The sequence below is a fragment of the Sus scrofa genome, chromosome 13 (genome assembly GCF_054392235.1).
Source record: "Sus scrofa isolate SSC_HxYL_T2T_F1_AM1 chromosome 13, Sscrofa_HxYL_maternal_Yorkshire_Landrace_v2.0, whole genome shotgun sequence".
Taxonomy (NCBI): Eukaryota; Metazoa; Chordata; class Mammalia; order Artiodactyla; family Suidae; genus Sus; species Sus scrofa.
The window spans coordinates 81,952,093-81,966,708 of record NC_139395.1 but is presented as its reverse complement, the minus strand read 5'-3'; the positions used below and the strand labels follow the sequence as shown (position 1 = coordinate 81,966,708).

The window sequence follows — 14,616 nt, the reverse complement described above, 5'->3', positions numbered from 1 at the left end:
AGGATAAAGTCCAGAGTTCTTGCCCTGATTTTCAAAGCCCTTCCTGATCTGGCCCAACTTTCTTATATTCCTCTTATCACCCCCTTGCACTCCTCTCCACTCTACCCTCCAGCCACATGGATCAGTTTATACCCCCGGGCCTTTGCACATGCTTCCTATCCCCTTCCAGGAATATTCTTTCTGCTTCGACTTAAGTCTGGCTTATCCTTAGACCTCCTTTTTGCTATCCTTTCAGGAAGCTATCTCCAACCCTCTTCTACCCAGGCAGGGCGGCCCCATCTCCCTGGTTCATCCCAATCGTGACCTCTGACACTCTATTCTCATTGGCTATCAACTTGTCTGTATCCCCAGTTAGACTGTGCTCCAAAAGGGTAGGGTTTGTCCATCAGAGGGAAGAAAGGGGCCCAGCGACACAAAGGGTAAAGAGAGGACTTACCTGCTTCAGGGAGCCCTTTAGGGTGAGGAACATGTAGGCCATGTATCCGGGGATGAGGACCATGGAAGACAGGGCCATGAGCCAGCCCACACCCTGGCCCCACTTGGGGAAAACGTAGCTTCCCATGGTGAGAGGGGTCATCTGCACAGCACTGAAAATGAACACACCCTGCGGGGGGGGGGGTGGGGGCAGGGGGTCGCAAAGACTGGACAGCCATGCCTCCCCCCAAACCCTGCAGCTGACAGGTCCACTGACCTCCAGCCTTGCCCTAGGGCTGACCCTCACAAGGACCCAGCATCTTGGGAATCCTGCACCCAAGGCCACTGCCAGGACAGAAGGTGCCTTTGTGTTTAATAGAAAAAGCCACCATACCTGGGGGGACCAATAGAAAAGGACAGCCCTGGTGGGAGAGCACTATGAAGATGGTGCCCTCTCTGAGGGACCAACTGCAAATGGGGGCTCCTCTGGGAGGACCAACAGAAAAAGGCACCCCGTTCTCCAGGCTAAGCAGTTTGGCAAGCAGAACAAGGGTACAATGTTGCCCCCCCCCAACTGTCTGCCGTTGGCTGGGTGCCCTTGTGCAGTCACCCAGCACCCTGCAAGGACCAAGGGCAGCCCCTCCCAGGAGCCCCTTGCAGGAGGGAACGAGGGATGTTGAGGACAAGAGGCCTCCCTGTGCCAATGGTTTGGCTTTAGAATCAGGTGACCCAGTTTGAGTTCAGCACCACCCTGCTGGGTGATGCTGGCTGAGTAAGCCCGGGGCCGCAGCAGTAAAGTGGGGCAGTAACGCCCATCCTGCTGAGGTTAGTGAGGACGCTGGTACAGTACAGGGCACAGAGCAGATGCTCAGCACAAATGGGAGAGTGTGGTATTACTAGGGAACAGGGGTCTGTGGGCCTCTTCCACCTGCCTTTGGCTCCATAAATTTCTCTCTGGACCTGAGCACCCCAGGGCTGGTCTGGCCTGTTCTTACCGCCACAATGATGGGGGTGAAGAAGGACCAGCAGAGCTTCCACCAGATGCAAGGCCTGGAGCCGACCATCTCTTGGATGTTGTCATAGAATCGGTTGACACCTGTGACAAGTGGAGGGAGAGCAGGAGGCATGGGTGAGGTCTGGGCTCAAGGCCCTGATCTGCTGCTTTTTCATAGTGTGACTTCAGACAAGTCACCTAACCTCTCTGAGTGTCAGCTTCCTCATCTGTAACATGGAGCTAATGCTCTGGGGTCGAGGGTGGGGAGGTCCTTATTCAATGACCAAATCCCCCAGCAAATGGGAGTTCCCGTCGTGGTGCAGTGGTTAATGAATCCGACTAGGAACTGTGAGGTTGCGGGTTCGATCCCTGGCCTTGCTCAGTGGGTTAAGGATCCAGTGTTGCCGTGAGCGGCTCGGATCCCACATTGCTGTGGCTCTGGAGTAGGCCATTGGGTACAGCTCCGATTCGACCCCTAGTCTGGGAACCTCCATTTGCCGTGGGAGAGGCCCTAGAAAAGGCAAACACACACACACACACACAAAACAAATCCTCCAGCAAATGGGGTGCAAGGGAATGCAAGTTATCTGAATGTAAAAATGTCCACTCACAAAAGGACTTAGAAGAAGTGGCCCCATCGCTCTGTCTCCCCAACTCAACATCTCTCCCAACTATGCCTTCAATGCTTTGCTGGGCAGGGGTGGTTTTCCCTGTGGACCTAATGCCATAAGCAACTGGAGGGAGACTGCAAATACGAACTACAAATCTTGCAAAAAAACAAAAACAAAAACAAAAACCCACCCAAACTGCAGAGGTCATGAAATTCAGGAGAGTAACCCTGGGCATTGCTCAGATTAAAAGCAAAGTCCCTGACAGTGAGGACCTGACAGCATTAGACCTGTGAAGAGCAATGGAAGGGAAATTGACGAGGAGGCAGAGGTGGCAGGACTGCAAAGAAGATACGGCGAACACCAAGGACCAGAGGGACCCTGGAGAATAAGCCTTCCAAAAACACCACCTTGCTGTGTGTGATAACTGAAATGCAAGGAAGGACAGCCTTCTGACTATCATGCAGTTGGATCTGCAAACTTGGGCCACAAGATAAACAAATAAAAATCTTCATTTCCTACATTCTTTGTTCTAAGAAAGTGGTTTTTTGTTTGTTTGTTTGTTTGTTTGCTGTACCCATGGCATGCAGAAGTTCCCAAGGCAGGAATCGAACCTGCACTACAGGAGTGACCGCAGCTGCTACAGTGACAGCGCTGGATCCTTAACCCACTGCACCACAAAAGAACTCTGTGTGTACTTTTAATCATAGCCTAGCTTTTGAAAAATATTGAACTTCAGAACATTTCTGTAGTTCCAATTTTCCCTTTCTAGATAAAATCTCAGGAGTTCCCATTGTGGCTCAGCAGAAACAAACCCGGCTAGTATGCATGAGGATGCGAGTTCGATCCCTGGCCTCTCAGTGGGTTAAAGGATCCAGCATTGCTGTGAGCTGAGGTGTAGGTCATAGACTGACTTGGATCTGGCATTGCTGGGGCTGTGGTGTAGGCCGGCAGCTGTAGCTCCAATTCCAATTCAACCCCTAGCTTGGGAACCTCCATATGCTGTGGGTGTGGCCCTGAAAGACAGAAAACAAACAAACAAAAACCTCAAACTTTTTTTTTTTTTTTTTTTTTTTTTTTTGGCTGCAGCAGTTGAAGGCACTGAGTCCTAACTACTAGACTGCCAGGGAACTCTTCAAACAAACCTTTTCCCCAAAATTTATGAAAAAATTTTCACTGCCATTTTAAATGAGTTTAATATAAAACTTCTTCTTATGGCATCTTCTAAACATGGGATGTTCTGTGCTAACTGCATCGAATGGCTGTGAGGACCAAAAAAATTAATCATGGAAAGGGCCTGGTGTTCAAGTTGTATTTGCTGAGTGATGATTGAAGAAAGGAATGAATGACTGAATGAGGAAGGGGGTGGGGTCACCGCTCACCATAAAACCAGGAAATGGAGACACATTCAAAGAACACGAGGAACAGCAGGCTCATGCCACTGGCAGAGTAGTAATCAAAGAGTTTGAAGACATAAATGCCCCCCTGCAAGAAGAAAAGAGGTGAGAGAGGGCTCACTTCCTCCAGTGCCCAGTGCACTCAGTGCCCGTGCAACACGGGCTTTGCACATTAGGATTAGGCTACACTGCAGCAAGAAGGCTTGAGGGTAGATTAAAGGAAGCACAGAGGTCTTACAACCCTGAAAGGATGTGGGCACTGACTCTAGGGACTGGGATGAAAATGTCCAGGTGGTGGAGGGAAATGCCCCATTTCTGGAAAGGCCAGAGGGCAGAGGGAGGAGCTGGTCACCAGAGCCACCTGTCCACAATATTAAATCAGTCATGTGTCTCCCCTGATTCAAACCTTCCACAGCTTAAATAAGGCAGCAATATAACACATTAAAAAAGTAAAGAGATATAAAAGGCAATAAAATCCAAATGCCTTCCCTGGAAAGTCCTGCAAGATCTGTTTCTACACACTTGCCCCTTTGCTCCCTCTGTCCCCACCCCAACTGGCCTTCTTTCTGTCCCTCAAGCTCACCAAGGCCATTCCCACCCCAGGGCCTTTGCACCTGCTGTGCTTTCCTTCCCTAGCAAGAGCTTCCCCTGGCTGGTTCCTCCTCACCCTGTGAGTTTCAGCTCACCTGCCACTTCCTCAGAGGGACTACCCTGGTTACTCTGTCTGAGGCCGCATCCTTCCCACCCCTGCTGGTCATTCTGTCCCACTATCCTCTTTTCTTCACAGCACTTAATGATCCAATTTGCACATCTTGTTCACTAAAATGTCAGCTCCAAGAGAACAGTTAACTGCTGACTCTCTAGGGTCATGCCAGGCCCACAGTAGGACTGTATTTGGACCCTGGGCTGGTTTTGTAAATCCTGCATCAGAGCACACCTACAGCGCTGTGCTCATGACTTTAGGGTCATTGATATCTATTGGGTAATTGCTCAGTTGTGTGTCTGTCTTGTGATGAGAATGAGAGGCCCTTGAAGGCAGACAGCACCGCTCATGACTCTGGGTAGAAATAGAAACGTGGGGATGAGAGGAAGGGGCAGTGTCAACTTCAAAGGCCCAACTCCCACTCGACTCTCCAGTTAATTCTGTGAGTCTTTCAAGCTCAGCCCTGCACGCCACCCCCCAACAGGAAGCAATCCCTGGGGCCTCGCGTTGGGGTGGAGGCTGTGTTTTCTAGCTCAGTCCTCTCATTTCCAGCTCAGAGTGTCTCCCACCAGCCTGGAGCCCCTTGAAGGCAGAGACCCCGTGTGGCTCAGGTCTCAGAGTCTGGCATGCAGATGATGCTCAACGAGTGGAGGAAGGGTGGGATGGGACAGCCTGGGGCAGGGGGACTGGGAAGTGGCCCTGGGTGGGCAGAACTGGTGCGCCCACCTGGGTGATGTTGGAGAGGCCGATCAGGTAGGAGACGATGCAGACGGCAGCGATGAAGAGCTCCCTGCGGTTGCGGAGCAGCCTCGGATACTCGTCCACCAGGGCAGTGATGAAGCCCTCCACGGTGCAGAACTGGGGGGAAGCGGAGGTCAGCCCCCAACCCCAAAGCCTGACCCTCTGGGACCAGCAGTGCAAGGAGAGCCCTTGGAGCCTGGCCTGCCCACCTCTGCCTCCCTCAGTGACCTTGGGAAAGTCCTTTCCCTCTGGGCATCTGTTTCCCCATCTGAAAAATGGGGAAGGTGGCTGAGCTGATCCCTGAAATCTCACAGGGTGGAACCTTCTGGGGGTCTGAAACTCTTGGCCATCTTCTTGGGGGCCTAAGACAATGGGCTCTTTCTCTGCTTGGTCTAGACCAAGGAGGCTGGGCGGGGGCCCCTCAAGGTGCCAGGGAGAGTGGCCTCACCTGGCTGTCAATGCCCAGCATGAGCAGCATGGAGAAGAAGAGGATGGCCCAGAGGGGAGAGATGGGCAGCTGTGTCACTGCCTCTGGGTATGCCAGGAACGCCAGCCCGGGGCCTGTGGCAGGAGGGGAGGAGAGAAAAAAACGAAAGATACTGAGCACCTGGCATCCCTAGCATGCCAGCTTCCAAGCTTTATTTCATCTCATCTTCGGAAGAATCTTTCCTGTGAGTATTGTCAGCCTCCTCTTCTAGATGAGGAAACGGGGGGATGAGGGGAGTGCAGGAGGTTATAGAGTTTGGTTCAGAGCCAAGGGGGACCTGTGAGATGAAATAAGAGACTGCAGTGGCCGGGCCAGTGGTGGGGATGGTGCAGGTGCAGAGGGCAGCCCAGATGGAGAGATACTCAGCAGGCACAATGGGCTGGTCCTGGGCACTGGGTGTTGGACCCCTTTGCTGCCATGGGGACACAGGGTAGGGGAAGGCTTGAGAAGGAGCTCCTTTTTTTTTTTTTTTTTTTTTTTTTTTTTGCCATTTCTTGAGCGGCTCCCACTGTATATGGAGGTTCCCAGGCTAGGGGTCGAATTGGAGCTATAGCCACCAGCCTACACCAGAGCCACAGCAACGTGGGATCCAAGCCACCTCTGCAACCTACACCACAGCTCATAGCAATGCTGGATCCTTAACCCACTGAGCAAAGCCAGGGATTGAACCTGCAACCTCATGGTTCCCAGTCCGATTCGTTAACCACTGAGCCATGATGGAAACTCCTCCTTTTGGGACATACTGTATATGAGTGTCTGGGAGGGTATTCAAGAGATCAGGGAAAGCCTGGGAGGAAGGAAAGGGAATGTAACTTTCCTGGGGTCTGGCTCTGGAAACTGGGGTGGCTGGAAAGTTTTAAAGAAATAAGATGGTAGGGATATTAGGACCTCAGTGGAGAACGTTTCTTTCTGCACAACCCACCCAACTCTCCATGGCAGGGAAGGGACAAGTCACACGCCTCCCTGAGCCTTGGGGGCTCTGCCCTACACACAGTGGGTCCCTTATGCTGGCTGAGCATGGAAGACTAAGTGGCAAGCAGAGTGGGCACAGCCCACTTACTGAGAACATTTTTGGAGCTGGGACAAAAGCACTGAAGTGAGTGCTTTGAGTCACAATAGTGAACATGTCTGGGTTGCACCAAAGTTTAAATTCCAGAGGGCAAGAATATATCTTTTCTCCACAGATGTCCAAGGTCATGCTAGAAGTGCCTGGCTTTGCAATCAGCCAGGTCTGGGGTCAACTCCAGTTCCACCCCCTTTGAGCTCCATGAACTTGGGCAGGTGAGCTCAGTGAGTCTGTTTCCTCAGCTATGAAATGGGGATAACAACAACGTCCACCCCACAGTGTTGGACAAATTCACAGTCCACGTCAACGCTCAGTGCACTGCTGGTAATAGGGACACTGCCATTCAAGGCCAGCGAGCCCCTGTGACGGTGATGGCGATGAAGACCCCAAGCCTGTACGGTGTGCAACCCCACCCCCACCCCTCCCCTGTGCGGTGCTGACCTGAGGCCGCCACATCAGCGATGGATCTCTTGGTGACATGGGCCATGAAGCCCACGATGGAGAAGATAACAAATCCTGCGAACATGCTGGTGCAGGAATTGATGCAGCAGACAATGATGGAGTCCCTGCAGAGAGGCAGGGGCGGAGTCAGGAGGGGTGGGGCTGGCAAGAAGGTGAACTAGTGAGCAGGGGTTACAAACGGGCCAGGCAGAGGAGAGGGCAGGGGGGCAGAGCTACGGGGCAGGTGTGCCCACCCCCACTCCCAGAGAAGAGGTGGAGCTGGGAGTAGCGGCTAGAGTGTTTTTGGCTCAGAAAGGGGTGGAGGAGACCACAGAGAAAGGCCAGGGGCGTGGTCACAGAAGAGCATGGCCATGGGGTAGCACCTGTAGACGTTATTGTGGAAAGAGTTGTAACTCCCAAGGGCAATCAGGGACCCCAGACCCAGTCCGTATGAGAAGAAGATCTGAGTAGCTGCATCCAGCCACACCTACAGGCAGAATGTTCAAAAAATAGTCATCATTATCATCAAAGTCCTAGCACCCCAGGGCCTTTTACACATGCAAACCAGTTCTACAAGAAGCAGCCCCAGTTGACCTAAGGTCAGAGAGGTGTGGTAACTTATCCTAGAGAGGGTAAACAGTGGCTCAAGGCTCAGGTGTGCTCTTAACCCAGCAGGGCCCCCCAGGACCAGGAAGGGAGGGGCACTCACCTCAGAGTCTGACAGCTTGCGGAAGTTGGGTGTGATATAGAAGAGGATGCCTTCCTTGGCACCAGGCAGCGTCACCCCACGGAAGAACAGGATGATCAGCATGATGTAGGGATATGTGGCCGAGAAGTAGACCACCTGAGAGGAAAGAGGGTGAAGGGTCACGTTCACGCTTTCCCCTTCCCCACTTCACCTACATTCATACCTGTGGTGTCTCTGGGCTTGGTTCCAGTTCTTCTTCCTCCAGGAAGCCTTCCTGGCTTCCCAACCCACTCTGCTTGGCCATTCTTCTGAAGGCCCTCCTTGGTATCTGAACCAACCAGCTCAGCACTTTTTTTTTTTTTTTTTTTTTTTTTTGTCTTTCTGCCTTTTCTAGGGCCGCATACAGGGCATGTGGAGGTTCCCAGGCTAGGGGTTGAATCCAAGCTGTAGCCACCGGCCTACGCCAGAGCCACAGCAATGCGGGGTGAGAGCCGCGTCTGCAACCTACACCACAGTGCACGGCAATGCTGGATCCTCAACCCACTGAGCGAGGCCAGGGATCGAACCCGCAATCTCATGGTTCCCAGTAGGATTTGTTAACTACTGAACCATGATGGGAACTCCCTCAGCACCCATTTTTCCCTTCCCCTGCTCCCCCTATTTTTTAATTTCTCTTTAAATTGTTCACGTAATACACGGGATAACAAGAAAATTTTAAAATTACACATGATCACACACAATTAAAATTCCTTGCAACAGCCCAGAGAACATAAGTTACAAGAGGGACAGGGCTTGTCTTGCTCACGTCTTTGTTTTCCCAGGGCCTAGCACAGTCCATGGTATACAGCAGACACTCATTCAGTGCCTGACAAACACATAAGTCCATGGATGTTAGTATTTTAATGTCTTCTTTTGAGACTTTTCTTTGCAAATACGATCACATTTTCTTCAAATGAGGTTCAAATCATACACTTATCTTTTCATTTAATGTGTTTAAGGTTCAAAAAAACACTCAGTAATACAGCTTTGTTTCTTGTTTTGCTTATTGAATGCCATTTTATTGACACATAACATTGTGATTTTTAATTATAGAAACAGTCCCTCAGGAGGTCTCACCACCCCTTTTATTTATTTATTCCTTTATTTTTATTTTTACTTTTTTTTTTGGCTGCCCACGGTATATGGAGTTCTTGGGCCAGGGATCAGATGCGAGCTGCAGTTGTGACCTACACTGCAATTGTGGCAACTCGGGATCCTTAATCCATAACGACTGTGTCCAGCTGGGGATCGAACCTGCATTCCAGTGCTCCAGAGATGCCACCGAACCCGTGCACCACAGCCAGAACTCCTCACCACCCTTTTTTTCTTTTCAGGGCCAGATGAGCAGCATATGGAAGTTCCCAGGCTAGGGGTCAAATCAGAGCTACAGCTTCTGGCCTACACCACAGCCATAGCAACACCAGATCCAAGCCGTCTGCAACCTACACTGCAGCTGGGTCAGGGATCAAATCCACATCCTCATGGATACTACTAGTCAGGTTCATTTCCACTGAGCCACAATGGGAATTCTCTCACCACCCTTTAAAAATTTCCCTACTGTTTTCCATTTAGGTTACTTCCAATTTTATGCGAGTCTCAGTAACACTACACTAAGCATCCTGTAGATAAAACTTTGTCTGCAAGATCACTATACTATCCTAGAGAAAAATTCTTAGAAGTGGAATTACTGAGTAAAAAAAGGGAATGAACTTTTCAACAGTTATTTGATCCACACTGCCTAATTACCTTCCAGAAAAGGAACTTGATCCAACATTTCCTGCAAAGGGGCCAGCACTGAGGATAATCACCTTACAAGTTATTTTTAAGTTGATTATCAAAAGACTAATGTCACTGTCTGAAGTGGCATTTCTTTGCTCACTAGGAGGAAAGGGCAATTTTCAATGACCCTACTTCCTGGTCAGCATGAATTGCTCTCCAGGTTGGTCTCATCTCCCTGACTTGACTCTGAGACATCTCCTTAGGAGAGGCAACCATGATCCAGCAGAAAACCCACTGTACTTGGAATTAGGAAAAAGGAATTTAAAACCATCCGTGTTACCTACATTGGGTCAGTTTTCTTGGTACAATCAACCTTGCGGCTCAGAAACTCTAGGTACGTGAGGACATACAACATGCTTAATACCTGTTGTCAGGGTTTTGCTCTTCAATGTGTCTTGAGCATGGAGCTAGGTATACAGTAGGTGCTCAGTAAATGCTTACTGATAGATTGGTCAACTCATGCAAAAGATGCAGTGAGAGGGGCCTGACTCAAGAAGTAGTCAGTCTCCTACTATAGCAGGAACCTTAGGTACCATCCACAAATGATTATAAGAGACGTCATGTGCTGTGTGCCAAGTGTGTGCAAGGCATACGCTCCACACTCTGTATAGATCGATTGGCCCCCGCTGCCTTGCAACCACCCTGTAAGGTATATTATTGTGACCATTTAATAGATGAGGAGACTGAGGCTCAGAGGAGTGCAGTGACTTGCCCAAGGGCACACCGCTAGAACCAGGGGACTGAGATTCAAACCCAGCTGTCTCTTCCAAAGCCCTTCTTGGGCCTGGCATTTTTCTAATTCCTGAAGTTGGACTGGGAGTCACCGTGCCCCCCTCTGCTCACCTAGCCTGGGGACAAAGCAAGGATGTTTTGATGGTGGTCTTAGGTCTGAGAACCCAATGGGTCCAAAGGTCCCATCTGCCTGCAATGGGGCAGCTTTTTGTCAGCTGTGTCCATGCCCAAGTGTGGCATTCATTACAGTTCTGTTTTGCTCATTTCAGCTTCTTGGGTAGTCCGACCTCCCTGGACTGATTCAGTTCTAGTCCTTTCTTTCCACTACTTATGCTAAGACTTCAGAAAACACCTTTGCCCTCTGAGTTTCCTTCAGGCCCAGGCTGGCGAGAGCCTCGGCCGTCTTCTGCCCCTGGACTCCTGGGATGGGGTCTGAAGATGGAAAGAGGTTGGGGGGCGGCGAGGCCAGTCCCCACCCTCACCCCTGATTTGACTGGCAGTTTGATCTCCATTTGTTCCTGGGCTGGATATCCCAGCTTGGCATGGCTCTGCCCTTGCTGATAATAAAAACAAAAACAAAACTCCACTTGCTAGCTGCTGAGTTCTTCAAAAAATCACCAGCCCATTTGATTCACACAACAAGCAAATGGATAAGCAGTTATTGGCCCTGTTTTACAGAAGAGGAAACTGAATTTCAGAGAGGCAAAGTGACTTGCCCCAGGTCACACAGCCATGTAAGCAGCCAAGATGGGCTCTGGACTCAGAACTATTTGAACACAGGGCCTGACTATTTAACGATCAATCAATCCATCTCTGTTGTCCCCCAAAGGCCAGGATGTGCCGTGCTCCAGCTCACCCACACCTAGAACAAAGCTGGGAACAGAACAAATCTCAGGGATGGTTTGTTCAATGGTCCAGGAGCAACACTTGCCCTATGTGCTGCGATGGCTCTGTCAGGCCAAGGGGAATCTCAAGGGGACTCACCGTGAGCCTGGCATTGTGCTCAGGGCCTGGACTTGCATTATTTCCTTTAATCCTTACAACTGCCCAGAAGGCAGGTCATTTTATTATTCCCATTTTACAGGAAAGGAAATTGAGGCACAGAGAGATGAAGGGACCTGCTTTACTCAAGGCTGGATGGGGTTCCTGGGAGGTAGAGTCCTTGGCCAGGACAGAGATCCCTCTGTAGACCCATCCCCCACGGTGCACACCCCTTACCTTTCCAGTCCAGCCAACACCCTTCCAGATACAGAAATACACAAGGATCCAGGCGATGGCCAGGGTGATGGCCAGAGGCCAGCGGATCTGACCCGGCTTATCCAGCCCGTCTGTCATCTGGTGCATGTTGCGCCTGGTGGAACATTGGGAGTGGGGAAGAAAGTCACATGGGACTGGTAGGGGCTGGAGTGACCTGGGGGTTCCCAGGGCGTGGCCATGGGTGAGATCCTCCACTGTCACGGTGCTGACAGCTATGGAAGCTGGGCTCCAGGAGATGGGCAGAAACCACAAACCCATTACACTCACTGGAAGAACAAACGTACTGTTTGCTCAAGGGACCTACCAGCACCTTAGTTCAGCCACAGTGACCTCTTACCTGGATGTCCTCAGGGGCCTCTCAACAGGACCCCACCTTCACTTTTGCTCTGTCCCCACTGCAGCCCCAGGCATTCTTCTACCGTCTGATCACGTCACTGTGCTGCTTAAAATCCTGCAGTGAATGCTTGCTGTTGTCCTTAGAACAAAGCCCAACTGCCCCAGGACAGCCCTGCAAGGGCTTAAGCCCTAATCAGAAGGGGCTACTTTCCTTCCCTCGCCCAAGCCTCGCCTCCCTCCTGCCAATACCTGTCATCTTCCCTATGGTGCTGTTCAGCTTTAGCTGCCCCTGCTTTCCTAGGCTGCTCCAGGCGCCTCATGGGAGCCCCCAGAGCCTCCCATGCATCCTTTCTCTTAGCACTGGTCTGCTGTCACTAACCAGCCTGGCACACAGTAGATGCTCAGGAAATGTTTATGAAAGAAATGATTGAATGAACAACATACATGTGTGTAACAGAACTCTATGTGACAGATGCTGGAAAGCAGAGCCAGCAGGAGCAGAACCTGATTTTCATCTGGAAGGAGACAGCCTAGATGAGGAGCATCCAGCACCAAGAGACAACGTGTTCTGACACCTCCTAGAACAGCTCCTCCTGGCAGCTTGTCCAAGGTGCAGTGGACCCCTCCCACCTGCTCCCAGACCCTACGGAGCCACCCAGCACAGGTGCTCCCTCCATGCCCAAGAGATCTGGGCCCTAGGACCTCATTTTGGAAAATCAATGCCCCCAACACATGCCTTCTATGATGTGCCCCCCCGAGGGTATAATCAGCATGGCCTTCACTACGGACAGTGCGTGTGCGTGTGTCTTTATCCTGAGTGATTCTGGGTTTCAAAGTAGACTGCAGTAGTTTTCAGGATGAAATGGGATTTTGTTGGCCTCTCCTGGCGATTCTTCTGGGCCGATGCAGGTCATGCCCTCTGCCAGGCCCTCCAGATCCACCCACCCCACTCTGATCCCCAGAGGCTGACTGCAACGGCTGCATCACTGGGCCCCTTGCCCTCAGCTTCTAGGTAGGTTTGAGCAAAGGCTGGAGCCTGGAGAGCAGGAGGAGAGAGGCTGAGGAAGGCATCCCATCTGCTGGAGGTGGCTCTGTCTGCAGGTGGTGTCTCTACCAAAGGCCACAGTCCATGTCTAGCGGCCCCTTCCGCAGCCCAGCTCTCTCTGGGGGAGGACAGGGCTTCAACTTCCCTGCGGCTTCCTTAGCCCTGCCCACATTTGCACAAATAGTGCAAATAGCCCTTCGCCTATCTCTTTACCACACTCCTGTGGGTGTCTCAGTGCGTGCTGGCTCTGGGTTACACCACTGCCCCTGTGGACGGCCCCACACTCACTCCCAGAACTCCACCACGGCGCTGGTCATGTTGGTGGTATTGACGATGCTGTAGTTGGAGAAGCAGCGGTCTGTATTCCAGGGGTTGTCACACTGTTTCCATGGCAGCGTCTACAGACACAGTGGCACAGACAGATCCCTTAAGCCCCCAGGGACTGGCAGCAGTGGTCCCAGCCCATCCCACACATCCTCACTGTCCCCGAGCCTCCTCACAGCCATTACCTCACCTCCCCTTCCCAACAACTCCTGGGTGCAGGTCATATTGTGACCCCCATTTTAGAGATCAGAGAGGGGCAGCAACTTGCCCAAGATCACACAGCTCCCAAATGTCAGACTGAATCTGGACTTCAACTTTTCTGCTCTGAAAACCAGCTCTCCAAGCTATACCATAAGGTGTCCTCTGTCCATCCTGGGGTCACCTCCCTGCTTATGTGACCTCGTGAAGGAAATCTTGCCCACCTGAGCCTGTGCGCACTTACATGCTTCTTCCTCACTGTGTACAGTTCTAAGCACTTTACACATATTTACTCCTTAATCCTCACAGGAAGCCTATGGGGGGGTTATTTTTACCCCCATTTTATAAATGAGAGTACTGTGGTTCAGAGGTGTTAAGTCTCTTTCCTGAAGCTGCACAGCTGATATACTGGGGTCAGGATTTGAACCCAGACTGTCTCAGTCCCCATGAAATGGGATAACAATGCTAGGACTTGTGGGGAGACAAGGACTGCTGAGGACAAGATGCCCTGCCCCTACTCGGAGGACCAGCCCTGTCGGCAGAATGCTGGCTCTAGCAGGCAGAGGGCAGGGTCTGCGTCTGCCTCCTTTGGAGGGGAGGTCCCAGGGGCCACTCACTGTGGTGAAGGAGTTGTACAGGTAGTAGATGGCCCAGGAGATGATGACGATGTAGTAGATGTTCAGCCAGAACGAGAGCACAGCGGCGGCGAGGCCCACACCTGGGGGCAGACCCGCCACCGTGACCTTCACTTAATATAGTCATAATAATGACCATTCCAGTTGCTGTCATTTTCCACATTAACAATCTCCCTGGACCTTGGAGAGAGGTGGGGACTGGGCTAAGGTCACACACATCTGGCAGTGAGGGAGCCAGGACTTGCACTGGGGACCCAGCAGAGGCTGGTCGCATGGGGGGGCCGGGGTCTTGGCTTACAGGCCAGGATGATCCCCCAGGTGTCCATCTGAGTGTCTGTCAGGTGCTGAATGAGGAAGTAAAGAAAGTGGCACCCAGGCCTACTAGGAAAATGAACTCACAGGGCAGGGCCGGCCATCTAGATGGGGTCTTTCTCTCCCCCTCTGTGGCTTGAGGCTCTGACAGCATTGCCATTGGTCACCTGGCCCCTTGCAAGGCTCCACCCTGCTCAGACCCAACAGCTCCCTCTGTGTCCAGGGGCTGGAGGTGTGGGCAGGGGCAGGACCATGACCCACAGCCCCACTTTGCATGCTTACCCTTGAACATGGGAGCCAGCTTCCACACCCCCAGGCCCCCGATGGAGGTGTACTGGCCCAGGGAGCACTCCAGCAGGAAGAGCGGGACACCCGCAAAGATGAGCGTCAGGAAGTAGGGGATCAGGAAGGCTCCTGCAG

General features: G+C 51.7%; 1 protein-coding gene across 2 annotated transcripts in view; it reads right to left on the bottom strand.

The window, feature by feature from the left end:
* Positions 1–14,616, bottom strand: part of SLC6A1 (solute carrier family 6 member 1) — a 42,266-nt gene that overhangs the window by 4,017 nt on the left and 23,633 nt on the right. For both annotated transcript variants that reach the window (XM_021069340.2, XM_021069341.2), the window contains exons 4-15: positions 14,479–14,610; positions 13,867–13,967; positions 13,016–13,125; positions 11,308–11,440; positions 7,561–7,695; positions 7,235–7,338; positions 6,852–6,976; positions 5,306–5,418; positions 4,843–4,974; positions 3,399–3,501; positions 1,410–1,510; positions 437–604 (exon numbers count right to left, since the gene is read on the bottom strand). In XM_021069340.2, the coding sequence (XP_020924999.1) occupies positions 437–604; positions 1,410–1,510; positions 3,399–3,501; positions 4,843–4,974; positions 5,306–5,418; positions 6,852–6,976; positions 7,235–7,338; positions 7,561–7,695; positions 11,308–11,440; positions 13,016–13,125; positions 13,867–13,967; positions 14,479–14,610 (1,457 nt within the window). The remainder of the gene's footprint in view (positions 1–436; positions 605–1,409; positions 1,511–3,398; positions 3,502–4,842; positions 4,975–5,305; positions 5,419–6,851; positions 6,977–7,234; positions 7,339–7,560; positions 7,696–11,307; positions 11,441–13,015; positions 13,126–13,866; positions 13,968–14,478; positions 14,611–14,616) is intronic.